This window comes from Lichenostomus cassidix, chromosome 27, assembly GCF_008360975.1.
Source record: "Lichenostomus cassidix isolate B80296 chromosome 27, HeHo_3.0, whole genome shotgun sequence".
Taxonomy (NCBI): Eukaryota; Metazoa; Chordata; class Aves; order Passeriformes; family Meliphagidae; genus Lichenostomus; species Lichenostomus cassidix.
This window is the reverse complement of record NC_139507.1, coordinates 5,017,238-5,044,169: the sequence shown is the minus strand read 5'-3', so window position 1 is coordinate 5,044,169 and position 26,932 is coordinate 5,017,238. Positions and strand designations below refer to the sequence as shown.

Here is a 26,932-nt window from a genome sequence, read left to right as displayed (position 1 = left end):
AAAATTGAAAATAATTCAAGATTTGGAGATGGAAAAAACTCATTTTTCCAATGCCAAACTGAAAAATTTCCATCAGATTCCATCAGATTCCTCTCCCCATCCAACCAGCTCCAAAAATCCCCGAAAATTGAGAATAATTCAAGATTTGGAGATGGAAAAATGTTGTTTTTTGAGATGGGAAAAAATCCCATTTTTTGGCACCTCAGAAACAGAACTTGGAATTGTTGGATTTGTGGAGTTCTGGAATTTTCTGGAGTTCTGGAATTTTCTGGAGTTCTGGAATTTTCTGGGAAGGACCAGGATGCCCTTGGGCCACCAGAGGTCAAAGCAGAACCATCAGAAATCTCCAAAAACCTGGAAAATTGTGATTTTTAAAGGATCAGAACTGGAGTTGATCCGTCGGGATTTGGCCAAATCCGGAGAAATTTTGGATCAAACTGGAAGAGTTTGGGATAAAATCCTGGAGGAATTCTGAGGTTCTGGACTTTTGATCCCATTTTCAGTCTGTGTAGGAAAATAACCATCCTGACCCCAAAAATCCCACATTTTTGGGAGGATTTAAGGATCTAGAGCTGGATTGGATCCGAAGGATTCCAACACCAATCTGGATAAAAATTGGGATTAAACTGAAAGAGTTTGGGATCAAATCCAGCAGGAATTCCAAGGTTCTGGATCCTCAATCCCATTCCTGGTGTGTGTAGGAAAATAACAACCCTGACCCCAAAAATCCCACATTTTTGGGAGGATTTAAGGATTTAGGGCTGAATTGGATCCGACAGATTCCAACACCAATCTGGATAAAAATTGGGATTAAACCAGATTTGAGAGTTTGGGATCAAATCCAGCAGGAATTCTGAGGTTTTGGACTTTTGATCCCATTTTCAGTCTGTGTAGGAAAATAACCATCCTGACCCCAAAAATCCCATATTTTTGGGGATTTTTAAGGATTTAGGGCTGGATTGGATCCAAGAGATTCCAACACCAATCTGGACAAAAATTGGGATTAAACCGAAAGAATTTGGGATCAAATCCATCAGGAATTCTGAGGTTTTGGACTTTTGATCCCATTTTCAGTCTGTGTAGGAAAATAACAACCCTGACCCCAAAAATCCCATATTTTTGGGAGGATTTAAGGATTTAGGGCTGGATTGGATCCAACAGATTCCAACTTCTAATCTGGATAAAAACTGGGATCGAAACAGAAGAGTTTGGGATCAAATCCAGGAGGAATTCTGAGGTTCTGGACTTTTGATCCCATTTTCAGTCTGTGTAGGAAAATAACCATCCTGACCCCAAAAATCCCACATTTTTGGGAGGATTTAAGGATTTAGGGCTGAATTGGATCCGACAGATTCCAACACCAATCTGGATAAAAATTGGGATTAAACCAGATTTGAGAGTTTGGGATCAAATCCAGCAGGAATTCTGAGGTTTTGGACTTTTGATCCCATTTTCAGTCTGTGTAGGGAAATAACCATCCTGACCCCAAAAATCCCATATTTTTGGGGATTTTTAAGGATTTAGGGCTGGATTGGATCCGACAGATTCCAACACCAATCCGGATAAAAACTGGGATTGAAACAGAAGAGTTTGGGATCAAATCCAACAGGAATCCCAAGGTTTTGGACTTTCCATCCCATTTTCAGTCTGTATAGCAAAATTACCACCCTGACCCCAAAAATCCTACATTTTTAGGGATTTAAGTCTGCCAGCTCCATTTCCCATCCCTGACAAATTCCCAACTCTGTGGAAACCAAACTCGTTTTCCCTTCTTTAATCACCAATCCTCACTTTGCTCCAAATCCTTTTCTTTCCCTTTTTCTCCCTTTCTTCACCTTTTTCTATCCTTCTTCACCTTTTTCTTTCTTTCTTCACCTTTTCCTTTCTTTCTTTCCTTTAGTCTCTTTCTTCACCTTTTTTCTCCCTTTCTTTCCCAATTTCTCCCTTTCTTTACCTTTTTCTCTTTCTTTCCCATTTTCTCCCTCTTTTTGCCTCTTTCTCCACCTCTTTTTCTCTTTCCCATTTTCTCCCTTTCTTCACTTCTTTCTCACCTTTCTTCACCTCTTTTTTCTCTTTCTTTCCCTTTTTCTCCCTTTCTTTTATTCTCCCATTTTCTCCCTTTTTTCACCTCTTTCTCCCTTTCTTCACTTTTTTCTCTCTTTCTTTCCCATTTTCTCCCTTTCTTCACCTCTTTTTCTTCACCTTTTCCTCCCTTTCTTTCCCTTTTTCTCCCTTTCTTTCCCAATTTCTCCTTTTCTTTCCCATTTTCTCTCTTTCTTCACCTTTTTCTCTCTTTCTTCACCTTTTTCTCTCTTTCTTCACCTTTTTCTCTCTTTCTTCACCTTTTTCTCTCTTTCTTCACTTTTTTCTCCCTTTCTTTCCCAATTACTCCCTTTCTTTCCTTTATTTTCTCTTTCCCTTTTTCTCTCTTCACCTCTTTCTCCATTTCTTCACTTTTTTCTCCCTTCCTTTCCCATTTTCTCTCTTCCTTCACCTCTTCCACTCATTTTTTCCCATTTTCTCCCTTTCTCTCCCCATTTTCCAGCGCTCAGCCTCCCCAGCTCTCCCGGCTCGGAGTTCATTCTGCCGCCGAGCGACAATCCGTGAAAAGCAGGGAATGGCTGGAATTGTGACAACGCCGCAGGGAAACAAAAAAAACTCTGTCTGCGTGCCGAGAACTGCCCAGAGCGTCTGGGAATTGGGAAAAATGGGGAAAAAAGGGGAAAAAAGGGGTAAAAAAAGGGGGAAAAAAGGGGGGAAAAGGGGAAAAAGGAAAAAAGGGAAAATGAAAAAATGGAAAAAAATGGAAAAAAGGGGGAAAAAGGGGGGGGAAGGGAGGAAAAAGGGGGGAAAAAGGAAAACAAAAAGGGAAAAAAGGGGGGGAAAGGGGGGAAGGGGAAAAAGGGTGTAAAAAGGAAAAAAGGGGGAAAAGCAGGAAAAAATGGAAAAAAGGGGAAAAAAGAGGGGAAAAAATGGAAAAAAGGGGAAAAAAAGAGGGGAAAAAAGGGGGAAAAAGGGGAAAAAGGGGGGAAAAGGGGGAAAAAAAGAGGAAAAAGCAGAAAAAAATTGGGGAAAAAAGGGAAAACCAAAAGGGGAAAAAAGAAAAAGGCAAAAAACGAGCAAAGGGAGAGGGGAAAAGCAGCGCTGGGAAGAGGAGAAGGGGGAGAGAGCGGGCAGAGCCGGAGATCAATCATTTATAATTAACAAAAATCCGATCAGGGCTTTAAATAGAGATCAATGCGCGGCGGGCGGCGAGGATGGATTCACCTTCCCGCAGCTCTGGCGGAGAGCTGTCACACCTCCCGAGCCCCACATTCGTTTTGTTAACAAAGCTTCGGGGGGCGCCGGGCCGCGCATTGAAATTTCATTAATCTAATGGAGGAGAGTCGCGGAGGAAAGGGGAAAAAAAAAATCAAATTGTGGCCGGGCGAGATGGTACCTGGGAAAGATAACCTCTGGTTGAACCGCGCGGCTCGGCGGGTCTGCCATCCGTCTGAGCAGACAGCGAGCAAGGGGATGGCAGCCAGGGGATGGTGGCGTGTCCCCGCCGTGACCGAGGGACTGAGTGACCAGGGGATTGAGGGGATTGAGTGACCAGGGGATGGAGAGTGACCAGGGGATGGAGAGTGGCCGAGGGGATTGACAGGATCTGCCATCCGTCTGAGCAGACAGCCAGCCAGGGGATGGTGGTGTGTCCCCGTGGTGACCGAGGGACTGAGAGTGACCAGGGGATGGAGGGTGACCAGGGGATTAAGAGTGACCAGGGGAGTGAGGGGATTGAGGGGACTGAGAGTGACCGAGAGGATCTGCCATCCGTCTGAGCAGACAGTGAGCAAGGGGATTGCAGCCAGGGGATGGTGGTGTGTCCCCGCGGTGACCGAGGGACCGAGAGTGACCAGGGGATTGAGGGTGACCAGGGGATGGAGAGTGACCAGGGGACTGAGGGGATCTGCCATCCGTCTGAGCAGACAGCAAGAGCGGGGATGGTGGGGATGGTGGCGTGTCCCCGCGGTGACCGAGGGACTGAGAGTGACCAGGGGATGGAGAGTGACCAGGGGAGTGAGAGTGACCGAGGGGATTGAGAGTGACCGAGGGGATTGAGAGTGACCGAGGGGATCTGCCATCCGTCTGAGCAGACAGCGAGCAAGGGGATGGCAGCCAGGGGATGGTGGCGTGTCCCCGCGGTGACCGAGGGATTGAGTGACCAGGGGATGGAGAGTGACCAGGGGATTGAGGGGATTGAGGGTGACCAAGGGGACTGAGGGGATCTGCCATCCGTCTGAGCAGACAGCCAGCTAGGGGATGGTGGCGTGTCCCCGCGGTGACCGAGGGGATTGAGAGTGACCAGGGGAGTGAGAGTGACCAGGGGATGGAGAGTGACCAGGGGATTGAGGGGATCTGCCATCCGTCTGAGCAGACAGCGAGCAAGGAGATGGCAGCCAGGGGATGGTGGCGTGTCCCCGCGGTGACCGAGGGGACTGAGAGTGACCAGGGATTGAGGGGAGTGAGAGTGACCAGGGGATTGAGTGACCAGGGGAGTGAGAGTGACCAGGGGATTGAGTGACCAGGGGAGTGAGAGTGACCAGGGGATTGAGGGGACTGAGAGTGACCAGGGTATTGGGAGGATCTGCCATCCGTCTGAGCAGACAGCCAGCCTGGGGATGGTGGTGTGTCCCCGTGGTGACCGAGGGACTGAGAGTGACCAGGGGACTGAGGGGATCTGCCATCCGTCTGAGCAGACAGCCAGCCAGGGGATGGCAGCCAGGGGATGGTGGTGTGTCCCTGCGGTGACCGAGGGACTGACAGTGACCAGGGGATTGAGAGTGACCAGGGGACTGAGAGCCCCAGGTGACAGAGGGGACTGAGAGGACTGACAGTGACCAAGGGGACTGAGAGTGACCAAGGGGACTGAGAGCCCACCAGGCCAAGGGGATGGAGAGAGGCTGGGGGGTGAGATGGGACTGAGGATGGAATAGGATTGGGGGGTCAGGGATGGAATGGAATCAGGGGGAACACAACGGGATCAGGGGAGCCATGGCTGGAATAGGACAGGTGGGTCATGGCTGGAATGGAGCTGGGGTTGGGGCTGGAACCACCACCGGGTTGGTTCTGGAACTGGACCTGGGGGATCACTGCTGGAATAGGACCAGGGCGTCAGGACTGGAACCACCACAAGGTTGGGACTGGAACCACCACGGGGTTGGGTCTGGAACCACCACGGGGTTGGGTCTGGAATCACCATGGGTTGGTTCTGGAACCACCACTCAGTTCTGGAACCACCATGGGTTTACTTCTGGAACTACCACGGGGTTGATTCTGGTACTATTGTGGGTTTGGTTCTGGAACCACCATGGGTTTGGGTCTCGAACCACCCCATGGGTTTACTTCTGGAACCACCTGGAATCACCACGGGGTTGGCTCTGGAACCACCACCACTCAGTTCTAGAACCCAACATCTCCCTCCCAGCTGTCCCTTCACCCAATCCCAGAGTTGTTCAGGGTGGAAAAAACCTCCAAGATAAATCCAAAGATAAATGGAGATAAATCCAAGATAAATCCAAACTCCAACCCAGCACTGCCAGCGGCTCCCTCAGCTCCTCACCTTCCAGGGGTGAATCCGTGTCCTTCCCGGAAAACAGGAATCCCAAAAAACCACAAAACCCAGCGATGGCTCCAGACAGAGGCACTGCCAGTCTCCTTCCCTTCGGATTGGGAACAAAAACCACATTTTCCCACTTCTTATTTCAACCCCAGCCGCACTTTATCCAGGGCAGTTAAATGGATTCAACTGGGATTTTCCAGGTTTGATTCCCCCGAATTCCGTGGAATTTGAGGCTCCTGGAATGGGGACCAGAGGCAGGATTTGGGGTTGGCTCTTCCCGTGCCAAGGGATGATGGATTATCCCGAATAAAAACCCAGCTGGGTTTTATCTGCCAGCTGGATTGGCGAGCGGGGCAAAGGAGAATTCCGCTTTTCCAATGAATTTGGGAGGAATTTGTGGAATAATCTCCTTTATAACCATCCGAATTCCTGGAGTTTTCCAAAAATTCCTGCTGTCCTCGTGGGATTTTCCCTTTTTCAATGCTCCTTCCTCCCTCGGGTTCGAATTTCCTGCTCTTCCCACAGCCGGGAGGAGGAGGAGGAATTTGCCGGAGTGAGAACTGAAAGCTGAGATCCTCCCGAGGTCATGTTTCGGCAGCTGTTGGGATTCCTGGAATAGCCGGAATACAATTTTCCCAAATCCCGGAATATCCGGAATGTGATTTTCCCAAATCCCGGAATAACCGGAATGAGATTTTCCCAAATCCCAGAATATCTGGAATGCGATTTTCCCAAATCCCAGAATATCTGGAATGAGATTTTCCCAAATCCTGGAATATCTGGAATGCGATTTCCCAAATCCCAGAATATCTGGAATGAGATTTTCCCAAATCCTGGAATATCTGGAATGCGATTTCCCAAATCCCAGAATATCTGGAATGAGATTTTCCCAAATCCTGGAATATCTGGAATGCGATTTCCCAAATCCCAGAATATCTGGAATGAGATTTTCCCAAATCCTGGAATATCTGGAATGCGATTTCCCAAATCCCAGAATATCTGGAATGAGATTTTCCCAAATCCTGGAATATCTGGAATGAGATTTTCCCGAATCCCAGAATACCCGGAATGGGATTTCCAAAATTCCGGAATATCTGGAATGCGATTTTCCCAAATCCCAGAATATCCTGAATGATATTTTCCCAAATCCCAGAATATCCGGAATGATATTTTCCCAAAATGCGGAATATCCGGAATGTGATTTTCCCAAATCCCAGAATATCTGGAATGAGATTTTCCCAAATCCCAGAATATCCGGAATGCGATTTTCCCAAAATCCCCCCAAAAAGAGCAGGAGCTGCCTGGGGAGGTCGGAATTCCAGCAGCAGGAAGGTTTTTCCTCAGAAACCTCGAAATCCGGGAGGGAAGAGCGAGAAGGTGAGGGTTGGATGGGAAAGAGAAGGGAGTTTGGGATTTGGGAAGCCGAGGGAGGAATGGGGAAATCCCAAATAAAGAAATAAATTAATAATAATAATAATAACAAATGGGATATCCCAAATAAACAAATGGGATGTCCCAAATAAATAAATAAATAATAATAATAAAAAAACAAATGGGATATCCCAAAGAAATAAATAATAAATAATAAATAATAAAAATAATAAATAATAACAATAAATAAATAAATAAGTGGGATATCCCAAATAAACAAATGGGATATCCCAAATAAATAAATACTAAATAATAAATCATAAATAATAAATAATAATGATAAATAAATAAATGGGATATCCCAAATAAACAAATGGGAGATCCCAAATAAATAAGTAAATAAATAATAAATAAATGGGATATCCCAAATAAATAAATAAATAAATAATGAATGACTGGGATATCCCAAATAAACAAATGGGAGATCCCAAATAAATAAATAATAAATGAACAACTGGGATATCCCAAATAATTCTCCCTGTTCCCTGCCTGGTTTCCCTGGGAAGCGATGGAGCCTCTGGAGGGATTTATGGGATTGGTGGATGTGGCATTTGGGGACATGGCAGTGGCTGGGATGGAATTCCAGAGAAAATGGGAATTCCTGGATCCCTGGAATGTCCCAGGCCAGGCTGGAGATTTCCCTGGATGGGATTTCCCAAAAGCAGGAAAACTCATCCCAGTGGGTCACACGGCCTTGGGAACGACCTGCGGGAAACAGGGAATTGCTTCCCAAATTCACATTAATGGTTGTGTGTTCCCAAAATTCCCATTAATGGCTGTTGAATTCCCAAAGTTCACATTAATGGCTGTTGTGTTCCCAAAATTCCCATTAATGGTCGTTGTGTTCCCGAAATTCACATTAATGGCTGTTGAGTTCCCAAAATTCCCATTAATGGAATTTGGAATTAATGGAGTTAATTCCTATTAATGGCCATTGTGTTCCCAAAATTCACATTAATGGCCATTGCTTTCCAAAATTCCCATCAATGGCCGTTGTGTTCCCAAAATTCCCATTAATGGAAATAATTAATGGAATTAATTCCCATTAATGGTCATTGCATTCCCAAAATTCCCATTAATGGAATTAATTCCCATTAATGGCTGTTGTGTTCCCGAAATTCCCATTAATGGAAGTAATTAATGGAATTAATTCCCATTAATGGCCGTTGTGTTCCTAAAATTCCTATCAATGGCTGTCGCATTTCCAGAATTCCCATTAATGGAATTAATTAATGGAATTAATTAATGGAATGAATTCCCATTAATGGCCGTTGCATTCCCAAAATTCCCATTAATGGAATTAATTAATTAGTGGAATGAATTCATTAAAACCTATATAAATTCATTAAAAACCTATTTTTTCCAAAACACATCACATTTTTTTTTCTTTTTCCCCCTTTTTTTGGGAATCCATCCAGGAGCCGGGGGTGGGGGAAATAAAAAATTTTAAAAACCCAATTTTTTTCCAAAACTAATCTTTTTTTTCCCCCTTTTTTTGGGAATCCATCCAGGAGCCAAGTGGGGTGGAATAAAAAATTTAAAAAACCCAATTTTTTCCAAAACTCATCTTTTTTTTTTCCTTTTTTCGGGAATCCATCCAGGAGCAGAAAAAGCTCCACCACAGAATCTTCCAGGTGGGGGGAATAAAAAATTTGAAAAACCTATTTTTTTCCAAAACTCATCTTTTTTTTTTTCCCTTTTTTTTTGGAATCCATCCAGGAGCACAAAAAGCTCCACCACAGACTCTTCCAGAGCGTGATAAAAAATATGAAAACCTTATTTTTCCCCAAAACACATCACATTTTTTTTTAAATTTTTCCCCTTTTTTTCGGCAATCCACCCAGAAACCACAAAACCCTCTCAAACCCTACAAGGCCGGCGATTCCAACCCAACCAACGCCACAAAAATCGCCGAGCCTTGGGGGAATTGGGTGAACTTTTGAACCGGCGGCGAGCCGAGCGCCTCTTCCCGCTTCCATCAACAATTCCCGTTCCTCCGCCAGCTTCGCTCGTTAGGATTTTTTTTCTTCCTCCTTCTCCTCCTTCAATTAATTAAGGTTTGGGGGAAAAAAAAAAAAATAAAAGGAATGGCAGGAAGAGGAATAATGGAGTTGCTTAGGGATGGATCCCACCTTGGGCTGGTTATTAAATCCCTGCATGATTGCGCCGCGGAAAATTAATCCCATTGTTTGTCCCTTTTGGGGTTTTTTTTGGTTTTTTTTATTTTCCTAAATAGCTTCCCTACCCCCGATTCCCGCAAGGAAAAATGGGGTGGAATGAGGGGATTTGGGGGGTTTGGAGGTGGTGGGGAGGGAGGGGGGTTTGGGGTTTTTGTTTTTGGGGTTTTGGTTTTGGGTTTTGGGGGTTTTGTTTGGTTTGTGGTTTGGTTTGAGGGGGTTTTGAGTTTTTTGGTTTTCTGGGTTTTGGGGTTTTTTAGGGGGTTGGGGTTCTTTTGGCTTTTTTGGGGGTTTGGGGTTTTTTTTGGGGGGTGAGGTTTTTTGGGGTCTTGGGGTTTTGGGGTTTTTGGGCTTTTGGGGGTTTTGGGGCTTTTGGGGTGTCAGGGGTTCATAGGGTTTTTTTGGGTTTTTGGGGTTTTGGTGGTTTTTTGGGTTTTGGGGCTTTTGGGGTGTCAGGGGTTTATAGGGGTTTTTTTGGTTTTTGGGGGTTTTGGTGTTTTTTTGGGGTTTTGGAGTTTTTCGGGGAGCTGTGGGGTGTCAGGGGTGAGTGAGACAGCAGGTGAAGGGAAGAAGGAAAGAGAGAGAGAGTTGGGGATGAAGGGAAATGGAGGAAGCTGGAAAGGTGGAAAGGTGGGGTGGGGCAGAGGTGGGGAATAGACCTGCCATCCTCATCCTCCTCATCCTGATCTTCATCCTCCTCCTGATCCACATCCTGATCCTCATCCTGATCCTCGTCCTGATCTTCATCCTCATCTTCAGTCTGACCCTGATCCTGACACTGATCCTGATCTTCATCCTCATCCTGATCTTCATACTCACCCTGATCCTGATCCTCCTCCTCCTCATCTTCCACATCCTGATCTTCATCCTGACTCTCATCCTCATCCTCATCTTCATCCTGATCCTGACTTCATCCTCCTCCTGATCCTCATCCTCCTGATCTTCATCCTGATCCTTATCATCCTCATCCTCCTCCTCATGCTAATCCTGATCCTGACACTTATCCTCATCCTCATCCTCCTCCTCATCCTCATCATCATCCTCATCCTAATCCTGATCCTCACACTCATCTTAATCCCCATCTTCATCCTCATTCTGATCCTAACCCTCCTCTTCCTCCTCCTCATCCTAATCCTGATCCTGACCCTGATCCTCTCATCCTCATCATCCTCCTCTTCCTCTTTCTCCTCCTCATCCTCAGCCTCTTCCTCCTCCTGATCCTCATCTTCATCCTACTCTTCATCCTCATCTTCTTCCTCCTCCTGCTGATCCTGATCCTCATTCTCCTCCTCTTCCTCCTTCTCCTCCTCATCCTCATTCTCCTCCTCCTCCTCCTCCTCATCTTCCTCATCCTGATCTTCATCCTCATCCTCCTCATCCTGATCCTCAGCCTCCTCCTCTTCCTCCTTCTCATCCTTATCCTCCTCCTCCTCCTCATCTTCCTCCTCCTGATCTCCACCCTCCTCCTCCTCCTCCTCTCCCCACTCCACCCCAGTTGTCCCCAAATCCTCCAATCCTGGATTTTCCTCAATTCCAGAAGGTTCCTTCTCCCCCAGAGCCTCCCCAGCCCAGCCCTGCTCACCCCAACCCCAAAATCATGGAAAAATCCCAGCAGGATTCCCAGGGAAAGAGGGAAAACCCAAAATCTAGGGATTCTGGCTGGAAACGATGCTGGAAAATGACATTTTTGGTTTTTCTGATCCCAATGTTTCGAGTCAGAAAAATTCAAATTCAATTTCGAGTCAGAAAAATTCACAGAATCCTTCAAATTCCCCAGCGGGGAAGATGAGGAGGGATGGATATTGTGGATTTTTTTGGGAATTTTTAGGGAATTTGGGATTATTTTAGGGATGTTTCCTCTGTGTTTGACTCCAAACCTGAGCACATCAATCCAGACATGAAAAGGATCCCAAATCCATCCCAAAAAAATGTTTCCAAGGTGGGAAAAGTTGTTTCCCATCGTGGCTGCAGCCCTAAATCTCTTCCTTCCTAATAATTTATTTATAATCATTTATTTATAATCATTTATTGATATTTATTGAGAATTATTTGCTTATAATTATTTATTTTATATCTTATTTATTTTATTTATTAATTCTAAATAATTTATTTGGCGTTATTTATTAATAATTTTTACGTCTAGAAATTTATTTATAATTGTTTGTACTTATCTGTTAGTAATCCTTTCCAATAATTTACTTCTAATTCTTTATCAATAATTATTTATCGTTATTTGTAGCTAATAATTAATTTATAATAATTTGTTTGTAATTGTTTATTCATCATTATTCATGTCTAATTATTAATTTCTAATCATTTATTTCTACCAGCAGTTTTTCCAAATAAAACCATGGAATTTTTCCCAATAAAGAAATCCCACATTCCCAGGTTTTCCGGGCCTGGAAAATTCCTAAGGATTGGAAAATATAGGGAAGCTCCAAAAATTCCCAAAACCACAAATGGGACACAGGAGGGAAAATTTTCCTTAAAATTGAGATTTCATTCCCTAATTCCTGCCTGGGAACATCCAGGATTTCCTATCCTTGTTCCCTCAATCCCCAGGGATGAGCAGGGAGGGAAATCCTTGGGAATATTCCCAAAATTCCTTGGGAATATTCCCAAAATTCCTTGGGAACCTTCAAATTCCTTCAAATAAATGGGAATGAGGATCAATCAATCTCAAGGGATGATCATGGACACAATTCCCATTCCTTGGAAATATTCCCACAAATCCTTGGGAATATTCTGGCAATTCCTTGGGAATATTCCCACATTCCTGGCAGTTGATCCCTGACCCCAAAGACCCCAAAACCAACCCAGAGATCCCAGTCTGAACCCCAAATAAATGGGATGAGATCAACCAATCCCAAAGGATGATCATGGACACAATTCCCATTCCTTGGGAACAGCAAAGGATTATTCCCACAGGAATGATGGGGAAACTGAGGCACGATGGGGAGCAGGGATGTGAATGCAGAACTGGGAGTGCTTGGCTTTCCCCATCCCTCTTTTCTTTCCCTCTTTTCTGTCCTCCTTCCCATTTTCCTTCCTCCTCCCTCTTTTCCCTTCCCCTCCCCTTTTTCCTTCCCCATCCCACTTTTCCCATCCCTCTTTTCCTACCCCTTTTCTCCTTCCTCCTGCCTCTTTTCTTTCCTCATCCCTCTTTTTCCATCCCTCTTTTCCTTTTCATTTCTTTCCTTTTCCTTCTCCCTTTTCCCTCCTCCTGCCTCTTTTCCTTCCCCATCCCTTTTTTCCTCCCTCCTCCCTCTTTTCCCTCACTTTTCCTTCCTCGTCCCTCATTTCCCATCCCAATTTTCCTTCTTCATCCCACTTTTCCCATCCCAATTTTCCTTCCCCATCCCTCATTTCCCATCCCTCATTTCCTATCCCACTTTTCCTTCCCCATCCCTCATTTCCTTCCCCATCCCTCATTTCCTTCCCCATCCCTCATTTCCTTCCCCATCCCACTTTTCCCATCCCACTTTTCCTTCCCCATCCCTCATTTCCCATCCCAATTTTCCTTCCCCATCCCTCATTTCCCATCCCAATTTTCCTTCTTCATCCCACTTTTCCTATCCCACTTTTCCTTCCCCATCCCCTCTTTCCCCATCCCTCATTTCCCATCCCTCTTTTCCTTCTTCACCCCTTTTCCCATCCCTTTTCCCAAAAATCCCATTTTTCCCCCAAAAAACCCCCCAAAAAACCCCCAAACTCCAAACCCCCACCTCTCCATCTCCAGGACGCGGCAGAGCAGGAGCGGGAGGCCTGTCCGTCGCCATGGCTACCGGGGTGACCCCTCGGCACCAGCCGGGGTCAGCGGGTCAGCGGCTGACCGCCAGCGACCCTCGGGGTGAAAAGTTCAGAGCCCGGGAAAAACCAATACGGCCCAGCCGGAGCCTCTTCCCGATTTATTTCCATTCCCAGCAAGCCATGCATGGAAAATCCCGATAAATCCCATTCAGCTCCGCCGGGAGGTGACACCCCATGGATGCAAACAGATGTCCCAGAAAGGGGGGAAGGCGGGATGGTTATTCATCGTTGGCGTTGATTTCGGGATTCAGAATTGGTTTTGTTTTTTCCGGGGTTGGGGTTTAACATTTTTCCTCGAATTCCTGTCCTTCTTTCAGGATTTTTCCTGACTTTCCCAAATCCCGTTAAACAGATGTCCCAGAAAGGGGGGAAGGCAGGGAAGGCGTGATGGTTATTAATTGTTGGTGTTGATTTCGGGATTAAAGATTGGGTTGTTGTTGTTTTCCGGGGTTGAGGTTTAACCTTTTTCCTCGAATTCCTGTCCTTCTTTCAGGATTTTTCCTGACTTTCCCAAATCCCATTAAACAGCTGTCCCAGAAAGGGGGGAATGTGGGCTCAGGGTGGTGGTTATTAATTGTTGGCGTTGATTTCGGGATTAAAAACTGGTTTTGCTGTGGGATTTGAGGGATTCAAACCTCATCCTGTTCCCTTCTCCTTCCTCAAATTCCTGTCGTTTCTCCGGGATTTTTCCCAACTTTCCCAAATCCCAATAAACAGATGTCCCAGAAAGGGGGGAAGGCGGGCTTGGCACGATGGTTATTAATTGTTGGCATTAATTTTGGGATTAAAATTGGGGTTGTTTTTTCCGGGGTTGAGGTTTAACCTTTTTCCTTGAATTCCTGTTCTTCCTCTGGGATTTTTCCCAACTTTCCCAAATCCCAATAAACAGCTGTCCCAGAAAGGGAGGAAGGCAGGGAAGGCGTGATGGTTATTAATTGTTGACGTTGATTTCAGGATTAAAAATTGGGTTGTTGTTGTTTTCCGGGGTTGAGGTTTAACCTTTTTCCTCGAATTCCTGTCCTTCTTTCAGGATTTTTCCCAACTTTCCCAAATCCCATTAAACAGATGTCCCAGAAAGGGGGGAATGTGGGCTCAGGGTGGTGGTTATTAATCGTTGGAGTTGATTTCGGGATTAAAAATTGGGTTTGCTGCGGGATTTGAGGGATTTAAACCTCATCCTGTTCCCTTCTCCTTCCTCAAATTCCTGTCTTTCCTCCGGGAATTTTCCCAACTTTCCCAAATCCCAATAAACAGATGTCCCAGAAAGGGGGGAAGGCAGGGAAGGCGGGATGGTTATTAATCGTTGGCATTGATTTCGGGATTCAAAATTGGTTTTATTGTGGGATTTGAGGGATTCAAGCCTCATCCTGTTCCCTTCTCCTTCCTCAAATTCCTGTCTTTCCTCCGGGATTTTTCCCAACTTTCCCAAATCCCATTAAACAGCTGTCTGGAAAAGGGGGGAAGGTGGGCTCGACACGATGGTTATTAATCGTTGGCGTTGATTTCGGGATTAAAAATTGGTTTTGTTTTTTCCGGGGTTGAGGTTTAACATCTTTCCTTGAATTCTTGTCGTTTCTCTGGGATTTTTCCCAACTTTCCCAAATCCCATTAAAGAGATGTCCGGGAAAGGGGGAAATGGGGACTATTAATATTTATTAATAATTGATATTAATTTCGGGATTTAAAATTGGTTTTGTTTTTTTCCGGGGAGGAATTTGAGGTTTAACCTCTTTCCCGGAATTCCTGTCCTTCCTCCGGGATTTTTCCCAACTTTCCCAAATCCCATTAAAGAGATGTCCAGGAAAGGGGGGAATGGGGGCTATTAATATTTATTAATAATTGATATTAATTTCGGGATTAAAAATTGGTTTTGCTGTGGGATTTGAGGGATTTAAACCTCACCCTGTTCCCTTCTCCTTCCTCAAATTCCTGTCCTCCCTCCGGGATTTTTCTCTCCCAAATCCCATTAAACTCCACCGGGATCTGACACCTCATGGATGCAATTGGGTTTAATATTTAATAATAATTAATATTAATTTCGGGATTAAAAATTCCTCCCATCATTCCAGGGAGGAATTCGAGGTTTAACCTCTCCTTCCTCAAAGGAATTCTTTCTCCCTCCGGAATTTTTCCTGATTCTCCCAATCTGATATTATATTAGGAAAGAAAATTAATTCCCAGGAGGAATGGGAGGGTTGGGTCTAATATTAATTAATAATTCCTATTAATTTTGGGATTAAAAATCCCTTTTACTGCAAGATTTGAGGGATTTAAACCTCACCCTGTTCTCTCCTTCCCCGAATTCCTGCCTTTCCTCCGGAATTTTCCCGACTCTCCCAATCTGATGTCATTTTGGGGAAGATAATGAATATTTACAGCCACAGCCACCCTCGGCAGCTCCGTTATTTCCCAGATTTATATCCCAGATTTATCTACATCCGGATTTATTAACATCCCGATTTATTTACATCCCAGATTTATTCACATCCCAGATTTATTCACATCCCAACCCTTTTTCCCTGGATCCCGACCCGAGGATGGATTGGATTTCTATTTTTCCCAGCTTTTTTTCTATTTTTCCCAGCTTTTTTCCCAGCTTTTTTTCTATTTTTCCCAGCTTTTTTCCCAGCTTTTTTTCTATTTTTCCCAACTTTTTTTCTATTTTTCCCAGCTTTTTTCCCAGCTTTTTTTCTATTTTTCCCAGCTTTTTTTCTATTTTTCCCAACTTTTTTTCTATTTTTCCCAACTTTTTTCCCAGCTTTTTTTCTATTTTTCCCAGATTTTTTTCCCAGCTTTTTCCCGTCCCTCTCTGAGGTCCCACGAGGTGACCACGAGGTGGCTCCTGGACTCCTCTCCAGGCCACTTCCAGCTCGGGAATATTCCGGGGGAAGGTCGGGAATGGGGAGGTGAGGTGGGCAGTGATGGATGGCAGAGGAGCAGAGGGAAGGAAAAGGCAAAGAAGGAAGTTAAACTTGACCTGCCAGGGTCAGCCTGAGAATTGTTATCCCAGCTGGAGGATGTTTGATGGGATGGGAGATGGGAGAGATCCTGGGATTGGGATTGGAAAGGGATGGGATCAGTTTTGGGATTGGGAAGGGCTGGGAGTGACCCCGGGATTGGGATTGGGAAGGGCTGGGATCAATCCTGGGATCGGGATTGGGATTGGGATTGGGAAGGGCTGGGAGAGATCCTGGGATTGGGATTGGGATTGGAAAGGGATGGGATCAGTTTTGGGATTGGGAAGGGCTGGGACCAATCCTGGGACTGGGACTGGGAAGGGCTGGGAGAAATCCTGGGATTGGGATTGGGATTGGGAAGGGATGGGATAAATCCTGGGATTGGGATGGGATGGGATCAGTTTTGGGATTTGGATTGGGAAGGGATGGGAGAAATCCTGGGATTGGGAAATCCTGGGATCAATCCTGGGATCAATCCTGGGGTTGGGAAGGGCTGGGATCAGTCTTGGGATTGGGAAATCCTGGGATTGGGAAGGGCTGGGAGCAATCCTGGGGTTGGGAAGGGATGGGATAAATCTTGGGATCGATCCTGGGATTGGGATGTGCTGGGATCAATCCTGGGGTTGGGATTGGGAGGGGATGGGATAAATCCTGGGATTGGGAAGTCCTGGGAGCAATCCTGGGAGCAATCCTGGGATTGGGATTGGGAGAAATCCTGGGATTGGGAAGGGCTGGGATCGATCCTGGGATTGGGATGGGCTGGGATTGATCCTGGGATCAATCCTGGGATCGGGAATTGCTGGGATCAATCCCGGGATTGGGATTGGATGGGATAAATCCTGGGATTGGGAAGGGATGGGATAAATTTTGGGATTGATCCTGGGATTGGGAAATGCTGGCAACAATCCTGGGATCAATCCTGGGACTGGGAAGGGCTGGGATCAATCCTGGGATTAGGATCGGGAACCTCTGGGGTCTGTCCCAAGGACTGGGATCAGGAAGCTTTGGGGTCAATCCTGGGAATCTCTGGGGTCAGTCCCAGAGATTGGGAAATTCTGGGGTCAATCTGGGGAAAAGGGAGAAAAAGGGGAAAATGGGGAAAATGGGGGAAAAGGGGAAAATGGGGGAAAAGGGGAAAAATGAGAAAAAAGGGGAAAAAATGAGAAAAAAGGGGAAAACGGGAAAAAGGAGAAAAAAGGGGAAAAGGGGAAAAAGGAGAAAAAAGGGGAAAAGGGGAAAAAGGAGAAAAAAGGGGAAAAGGGGAAAAAGGGGGAAAAAGGGGGGAAAAAGGGGGGAAAAAGGAGAACTCCATGGGGTGAGCAGGAGGCAATCCCTGAATCGCTGAATGGCTGAACTCTCAGTGCCCTTTGGGGTCATTAATTTTCCCGGGATTTTGTGCCTTGAACTTCCCAGGGATTTTCCGGGGGGAGAACATTCCCAGCCAGGCTCAGCGCCGGGGAAACTGTGCCCTCGTGTCACCCCGACCCCAAATCCCCAATGCCGGCCCTGATCCCGAATCCTGAACCCCAAAATCCCAAATTCTGACCCCAAATCCTGAACACCGACCCCAAATCCCCAATGCCGGCCCTGATCCTGAATCCTGAACCCCAAAATCTGACCCCAAATCCTCACCCTGACCCCAAATCCCCAATGCCAGCCCTGATCCCGAATCCTGAACCCCAAATTCTGACCCCAAATCCTCACCCCGACCCCAAATCCTGAACACCGTCCCCAAATCCTGAATGCCGGCCCTGATCCTGAATCCCGACCCCAAAATCTGATCCTAAATCCTAACCCCGACCCCAAATCCTGAATGCTGGCCCTGATCCCTAATCCTGAACCCCAAAATCCCAAATTCTGATTCCAAATCCTCACCCCGACCCCAAATCCTGAATGCTGGCCCTGATCCTGAATCCTGAACCCCAAAATCCCAAAATCTGATCCCAAATCCTAACCCCGACCCCAAATCCCAAACGCCGGCCCCAAATCCCAAATCCTGACCCCAAATCCCAAAATCTGACCCCAAATCCTCACCCCCAAATCCCAAAATCTGATCCTAAATCCCAAATCTCCACCCTCAATCCCAAATCCTGACCCCAAATCCCAAATCCTCACCCTAAATCCCAAATTCTGATCCCCAATCCCAAATCCTGAGCTACCCCCAGCATTTGGGGTCAATGCAAATGCCAGTAAAAAAACCCACATTAAATGAGGTTTTCCCCTTTTTACCACCAAAAAAACCCATTAAATCAGATTTTCCCCTTCTGCCTCCAAAAAAATCCCATTAAATGAGGTTTTCCCCTTTTATAATCAAAAAATCCCATTAAATGAGGTTTTCCCCTTTTTACCATATGGGATTTTTGTATTTTTATGGGATTTTTTTCCTAGGGCATGAACAGGAACTGAACCTTTTTTTCATAGGGTTTTTTGTATTTCTATGGGATTTTTGTATTTTTATGGGATTTTTTGTATTTTTATGGAAATTTTCTATTTTTATGGGATTTTTCTATTTTTATGGGATTTTTTTGTATTTCTATGGGATTTTTCCTAGAGAATGAACAGGAACTGAACCTTTTTCTCCATAGGGTTTTCTGTATTTTTATGGGATTTTTTTCCCAGAGAATGAACAGGATCTAAACCTTTTCTCCTTAGGGTTTTCTGTATTTTTATGGTATTTTCCAGGGCATGAACAGGAACTGAACCTTGAACTCCATTTCCCCTTTGAACTCCTTACCTTGAATTCCCCCTGGCGGCTTTTCCCCTACAAATTCCATCCCAATTAAGTCGCCGAGATGGATCGCGCTGCCGCTGACCCTAATTACCTGCGGCGGCAATGGGATCGCCGTGAACACGACTTGACCCCAAAGTCCCGATTTGATCCTAATTATCCCAACAGCTCCTCCATCTTCCTGCCGCCGGGAAAAGGGGAAAATCCCCTTTTTAGGGGAAAACTGTCGGGGATTTGGGGTTGGGATGGGGGTTGGTTTTGGGGTTTGTTTTCCTTTTGGGGTTTATTCTCCATTTGGGGTTTCTTTTCACTCTGGGGTTTGGTTTCTGGGGTTTGTTTTCCATTTGGGATTTGTTTTCAGGGTTTGTTTTCCCTTCGGGGTTTGTTTTTGGGGTTTGTTTTTGGGGTTTGTTTTCCATATTTGGGATTTCTTTCAGTTTGGGGTTTCTTTTCCCTTTGGGGTTTCTTTTTGGGGTTTGTTTTTGGGGTTTGTTTTCCATATTTGGGATTTCTGTCAGTTTGGGGTTTCTTTTCCCTTTGGGGTTTGTTTTTGGGGTTTGTTTTTGGGGTTTGTTTTCCATATTTGGGATTTCTGTCAGTTTGGGGTTTCTTTTCCCTTTGGGGTTTCTTTTTGGGGTTTGTTTTCCATTTGGGATTTCTTTTCCCTTTGGGATTTCTTTTCCATTTGGGGTTTGTTTCTATTCGGGGTTTCTTTTCCCCTTGGGGTTTGTTTTTGGGGTTTGTTTTCAGTTTGGAGTTTCTTTTCCATTTGGGGTTTCTTTTCAGGGTTTTGTTTCCCTTTGGGGATTATTTTCCCTTTGGGGTTTCTTTTTGGGGATTATTTTCCACTTGGGGTTTCTTTTCTATTTGGGGATTATTTCCATTTGGGGTTTCTTTCTGTTTGGGATTTCTTTTCCATTTGGGGTTTGTTTTTGGGGTTTCTTTTCCCTGCGGGATTTCCTTTCCCTTTGGGATTTCCTTTCCCTTTGGGGTTTCTTTTCGGGTTTTTTTTCCATTTGGGGTTTGGGTTTGGGGTTTCCTTTCCCTCTGGGATTTCTTTTCCCTTTGGGGTTTCCTTTCCCTTTGGGGTTTCTTTTCCCTTTGGGGTTTCCTTTCCATTTGGGGTTTCTTTTCGGGTTTTTTTTCCATTTGGGATTTGGGTTTGGGGTTTCCTTTCCCTCTGGGATTTCTTTTCCCTCTGGGATTTCTTTTCCCTTTGGGATTTCTTTTCCATTTGGGATTTCCTTTCCCTCTGGGATTTCCTTTCCCTTTGGGATTTCTTTTCCCTCTGGGATTTCTTTTCCCTTTGGGATCTCCTTTCCCTTTGGGTTTTCTTTTCCCTCAGGATTCCCCCAATGAATCCCCCAATACAAATCCCGCGGGTGATTAATAGGATTTCGGGGTTAGGCTGAGGTTTATTCCCCCTTTTCTCCCAGCCGCCCCAACAGCTCATTAATTAGCTGATTAATTAGGTGGCAATGCAAATACGGGGTGGGAAAAGGGGAAATTCTGGCAGGGAGGTTCCAAAAAATGGGGAGTGGGGAAAAAATGGGATTTGTTTTATCCGGGAAAGAGGAAATGGGGAGGGAAAAGGGAGGAATTTGGGATTTTTTTGGGGATAGGAGGATGAATTGGGGTTTTCCAGGCAGGAGGGGAGGTCAGGAAGGAGAATCCCAAAATTGGATTTGGTCCCAAATCCTGGCAGCTCACACCTCATCCTGGAGAATCCCAAAAAAAAAATCTGGATCTGATCCCAAATCCTGCGTTGGAAAGGAGTTTTTAAAGGATTTTTTTAGGGTTTGAAAGGATTTAAAAGGTTTTTTTAAAGGGTTTTTAAAGAGTTTTTAAAAGGATTTTAAAGGATTTTAAAAGCTTTTTTTCCAAGGGTTTTTTAAAGGATTTCTGAGGATTTTTTAAAGGATTCTTCTAAAGGATTTTTTAAAGGATTCTTCTAAAGGATTTTTTAAAGGATTCTTCTAAAGGATTTTTTAAAGGATTCTTTATAGGATTTTTTAAGGGATTCTTTTAAAGGATTTTTTAAAGGATTCTTCTAAAGGATTTTTTAAAGGATTCTTTCAAAGGATTCTTTCAGGGATTTTTAAAGGATTCTTTTAAAGGATTATTTTAAAGGATTTCTTTAAAGAATTTTAAAGCATTTTTAACAGGATTTTAAAAGGATTTTTAAAGGACTTGAAAGGATTTTAAAGGACTTTTTAAAGGCTTTTTTTTAGGATTTTTTTTAGGATTTTCAAAGAGGCCTCCAAGCCTTTCCCCACACCTCATGGATCAGGTGTTTATCGGGAATTCCGGATAATTCCCGGTTTTTGGAAGGAGTTCAGAGAGCTCAGGAACTTCCCTCCCCTAAATCCAGATCAGAGCTGGAAAAATCCCAAATCCCATCCATTTCCAGCTAAAATAAACTTCCTGTTTCTCCCCCGAAATTCCTGCTTTTTCCTTGGCTTTGATCCTGCCTGGGTGTTTGCCTGGGATGGGATGGGAAATTGATGGAGAAATTCTGGGATAAATTCGTGGATCAATTCATGGATAAATTGATACATTTGTGGATAATTTCATGGATCAATTGATGGATAAATCTATGGACAAATTTGTGGATAAATTCATGGATCAATTCATGGATCAATTCACGGATAAATTTATAAATTTGTGGATAAATTCATGGATCAATTGATGGATAAATTTTTAAATTTGTGGATAAATTCATGGATCAGTTCATGGACAAATTTGTGGATAAATTCATGGATCAATTCATGGATCAATTTATAAGTTTGTGAATAAATTCATGGATCAATTCATGGATCAATTTATAAATTCATGGATCAATTCATGGATCAATTCATGGATAAATTTATAAATTTGTGGATAAATTCATGGATCAATCTATGGATAAATTCATGGATAAATTGATGAATAAATTATGGACAAATTCATGGATAAATCAATGGCTCATTCCCTGAGCACATTCCCAAAGTTCATTCCCAAAATGTTCCCAAAACTCATTCCCAAAATGTTTCCAAAGCTCATTCCCAAAGTTCATTCCCAAAATGTTTCCAAAGCTCTTTCCCAGGGCGCATTCCCAAAGCTCATTCCCAATGTTCATTACCAATATTCATTCCCAAGGCGCATTCCCAAGGCGTATTCCCAAAGTGTTCCCAATGCTCTTTCCCAAAGCTCATTCCCGATGTTCATTCCCAAAGCACAATTCCCAAAATGTTCCCAAAGCTCATTCCCAACACACATTCCCAACACTCATTCCAAAAGCTCATTCCCAAAGTGCATTCCCAGGGCACATTCCCAATGTTCATTCCCAAAGCCCATTGCCAACGTTCATTCCTGACATTCATTCCCAAATCCCATTCCCAAAGCACAATTCCCAAATCACACTCCCAAGGTTCATTCCCAAAGTCACAATTCCTAAAGCACAATTCCCAAATCCCATTCTCAAGGCACATTCCCAAAGCACAATTCCCCAAATCCCATTCCCAACGCTCACAATTCCCCAATCCCAATTCCCAATTCCCCAATCCCAATTCCCGATGTTCATTCCTGCCGTTCACTCCCAACCCCCATTGCCAAAGCACAGTTCCCAAATCCCATTCCCAAGGCTCATTCCCTGGGCACAATTCCCAAAGCACAATTCCCAAACCCCATTCCCAAGGCTCACAATTCCCCAATCCCAATTCCCGATGTTCATTCCCGCCGTTCGCTCCCCACCCCCACTCCCAAAGCGCAGTTCCCGCTCGGCACCACACGGGGGCGCTGCAGAACTCCGCAGCCGCAAAATAACCCAAAGAGACACAAAATAACCCAAAGAGACACAAAATAACCCAAAGAGACACGAACCCCCCCAAATAGACCTCAAATACACCGAATAGACACAAAATAACCCAAAGAGACACAAAATAACCCAAAGAGACACAAAATAACCCAAAGAGACACCAAATAACCCAAAGAGACACCAAATAACCCAGAGACACAAAATAACCCAAATAGACCTCAAATAACCCAAAGAGACACAAAATATAACCCAAAGAGACACAAAATAATAACCCAAAGAGACACAAAATAACCCAAAGAGACACAAAATAATAACCGAGACACAAAATAACCCAAACAGACCCAAAATAACCTAAATAACCTGAACAGACACAAAAAACCCCAAACAGACCCAAAGAACCCAAATAGACACAAAATAACCTAAATAACCCGAATAGACACAAAAAACCCCAAACAGACCCCAAATAACCCGAATAGACACAAAATAACCCAAATAGACACAAAACCCCCCAAATAGACCTCAAATACTCCAAATAGACACAAAACCCCCAAATAGACCCCAAATAACCCAAATAGACACAAAAACCCCCAAATAGACCTCAAAAAACCCGAATAGACACAAAATAACCCAAATAGACCTCAAATGTACCAAATAGACACAAAAACTCCAAATAGACCCCAAATAACCCAAATAGACACAAAAAAATCCCAAATAGACCCCAAATAATGCAAATAGACCTCAAAAACCCGAATAGACACAAAAAGCCCCAAATAGACACAAAAAGCCCCAAATAGACCTCAAATAACCCGAATAGACACAAAAACCTCCAAATAACCCAAACAGACCCTGAAGGAACCCAAAAAAGCCAAAATAACCCAAACAGACCCCAAATAATGCAAATAGACACCGACAGACCCCAAATAGACCTCAAATACAGCAAATCGGCACAAAAAACCCCAAATAGACCCCAAATAACCCAAAGAGACACAAAACCCCCAAAACAGACCTCAAATACACCAAATAGGCACAAAAAACCCCAAATAGAACCCAAATACACCAAATAGGCACAAAAAACCCCAAACAGACCCCAAATACACCAAACAGTCACCCACAGACCCCAATAACCACAAACAGCTCCCAATAACCCAAATATTCCAAATAACCCCAAATAGACCCCAAACACATGGAGAGACCCCAATATCCACTGATGGCCCCAAAAATGCACTGAAAGCCCCAAAAATCGACTGAAAACCCCAAATATACAAAGGGATAAATCAATATCCAAAGGGAATAAATCGACATGCAAAGTCGTGAATCAATACCCAAATGCAATAAATCAATATCCAAAGTCATTAATCAATATCCAAAGAGAAAAAATCAATATCCAAATGCACTAATCAATACCCAAAGGGAATAAATCAATACCCAAAGGCATTAATATCCAAAGGCATTAATCAATATCCAAAGGGAATAAATCAATATCCAAATGCACTAATCAATATCCAAAGTCATTAATCAATACCCAAAGGCATTAATCAATATCCAAAGGCACTAATCAATATCCAAAGTCATTAATCAATATCCAAATGCAATAAATCAATATCCAAAGTCATTAATCAATATCCAAAGGGAATAAATCAATACCCAAAGCGACAATAAATATCCAAAGCCATTAATCAATACCCAAAGCCATTAATCAATACCCAAAGCCATTAATCAATATCCAGATTATTGATTAATAATTACAAACGTACAGAGCAAAGCCTGGAGATGCTAAATCCATAAATCCCCAATTTATAAAATCCCGGAATGGTTTGGATGGGAAAAATCCTCAAAATCCCAACAATTCCCACCTTTCCATGGACACTTCCTTCCCAAATTCCATCCCAAATTCCATCCTGAAATTCCATCCCGAAACTCCAAATTCCATCCCGAAATTCCATCCCGAAATTCCATCCCGAAATTCCATCCCAAAACTCCAAATTCCATCCCAAAATTCCATACAATTCCATCCCAAAATTCCATCTCAAATTCCATCCCGAAATTCCATCCCGAAATTCCATCCCAAAACTCCAAATTCCATCCCAAAATTCCATACAATTCCATCCCAAAATTCCGTCTCAAATTCCATCCCAAAATTCCATCCCAAAATTCCAAATTCCATCCTGAATTCCATCCTGAAATTCCATCCCAAAATTCAAAACTCCATCCCAAACTCCATCCCAAAACTCCATACAATTCCATCCCAAAATTCCATCCCAAATTCCAAATTCCATCCCGAATTCCATCCCAAAATTCTATCCAATTCTATCCCGAATTTCCATCCCGAATTCCATCCCGAATTCCATACAGTTCCATCCCAAATTCTCTCCTGAATTCCCTCCTGAATTCCATCCCAAAATTCCAAATTCCATCCCGAATCCCATCCCGAATCCCATCCCAAAACTCCAAATTCCATCCCAGTCCATCCCCAAACCTTTCCTTCCTTCCCCAAAAACCCCAAAAATCCCCAAATTAGGAAACCTCCCAGTTCGAAATCCCAAAACCGGTTCGGGAGAAGAACTCCAGGAAATCCGGGAATTGTCTCCCGGGGAATTCCCGCAGTTTTTCCAAGGCTTTCGCTCTGAGCAAACGTTTTTTCCCGGAATTGCTCCGCAGGGAGAAATCCCGCGGAGCTCACGGATCGTTGGCTGAACTCATTCCCAACCCTCTCCGGGGAAAAGTGGGAATTTTCCCGATTTCCGGGAGGAATTCCGGTTGGGATGGAAATTGGTGGATTTTCCCCCAAATCGGAACTTTTCCACCTCCGAAATTCTGATTTTTTTTGGGAGAATCATCCCAAATCTGAGATTCGCTTCCGTTGGGAAATAAGATCTTTTGGGTAAACAGGAAAATCTGGGAAAAAATTCCCAGAGAAATCTCAAATTCCCAGGAAATCCCAGCCTTGCTCCATGTCCATCCTGGATTTCCGGGAATATCGATCCCAATCCCGGATTTTTGGGAATATCGACTCAAATCCTGGATTTCCGGGAATATCAACTCTAATCCTGGATTTCCAGGAACATCAACTCCAATCCCACATTTTCAGGAATATCGACTCCAATCCCGGATTTTGGGAATACCAATCCCAATCCCAGATTTCCAGGAACATCAACTCCAATCCCAGATTTCCGGGAATAATGATCCCAATTCCAGATTTCTGGGAATATCAACTCCAATCCCACATTTTCGGGAATATCGACTCCAATCCTGGATTTCCAGGAATATCAACTCCAATCCCACATTTCCAATCCCACATTTCCAAGAATATCAATCCCAATCCCAGATTTCTGGGAATATTGATCCCAATCCCAGATTTCTGGGAATATCGACTCCAATCCCACATTTCCAATCCCACATTTCCAAGAATATCAATCCCAATCCCAGATTTCCTGGAATATCAACTCCAATCCTGGATTTCCAGGAATATTGACTCCAATCCCACATTTCCAATCCCGCATTTCCAGGAATATCGACTCCAATCCCGGATTTTTCCCATCCAAATCCCAAACAAACCAACCGGGATGTTGGAAAACCACCTGGAATTCCGGGAATATTCTCCAGGATTTAGCAGGAACAGGCGAAATCACCCAAAAAATCCCAAAATCACCTCCAGAATTTTGGGAAAACTGAAGCATTCCAGGATAAAATTTTGTCTTTTCTGGAATTCTGAGGAAAAAAAAAATCCTGGACTCACCGTCATCCTGGAATTCCGCCGGGAATTCTGCCTCGGGAATCGCGGAATTCCAGCCAGGATTTTCCTCAGAGCCGCCCTGATCTTCTCCTGGATGGGAAAAATGAGATTTATTTTTGGGGAAAAAAAAATCGGGATTTGGGAATTCCCGATCCCAAACATCCCCTGTGGGAATTCCCAATGAAATCCTGATTTGTTTTTTGTGGGATTTGAGGGATTTTGGGGATTTTACGGATTTTAGAGGTAGAGAATTCCAGCCGAGGGAATGCTGGGAAAAAAAAAAACTTGGGAATGTTGATCCCAAAATTCCAGAGGTAAATCCAACTCCTCGATCCTCGTGTGGGAATTGGGAATTTTCCAATTCCTGCTCTGCTGAAATGGAGAATTTTCCTGGATTTTTGGGGGAAAAAACTGGGAAATCCTTCGGGAAAGAGGGATTGGGATAAAACCATGGATTGCCTGCAGGAAAATGGAATTTTCCTGGAAAATTTTAGGGGAAAAAGGTTGGAAATCCTTCATTAGAGAGGGATAAGGGATAAAGCCATGGATTTTAGGGATAAAAAGCTGGATTTCCAGCAGGAATTAACAGGGATTGGGATAAATCCATAGATTCTAGGGATAAATCCATGGATTTCCCCCACAAATTATGGGATTTCTATAAAAACCTGGATTTCCTGCAGGAATTAACAGGGATTGGG

The 26,932-nt window shown here is 44.0% G+C and overlaps 1 protein-coding gene across 3 annotated transcripts in view; it reads right to left on the bottom strand.

Annotated features, from left to right (window-relative positions):
- The window catches only part of SKAP1 (src kinase associated phosphoprotein 1), a 118,583-nt gene that overhangs the window by 75,394 nt on the left and 16,257 nt on the right, over positions 1-26,932 (bottom strand). For all 3 annotated transcript variants that reach the window (XM_085083489.1, XM_085083492.1, XM_085083491.1), the window contains one exon: positions 26,238-26,324. In XM_085083489.1, the coding sequence (XP_084939615.1) occupies positions 26,238-26,324 (87 nt within the window). The remainder of the gene's footprint in view (positions 1-26,237; positions 26,325-26,932) is intronic.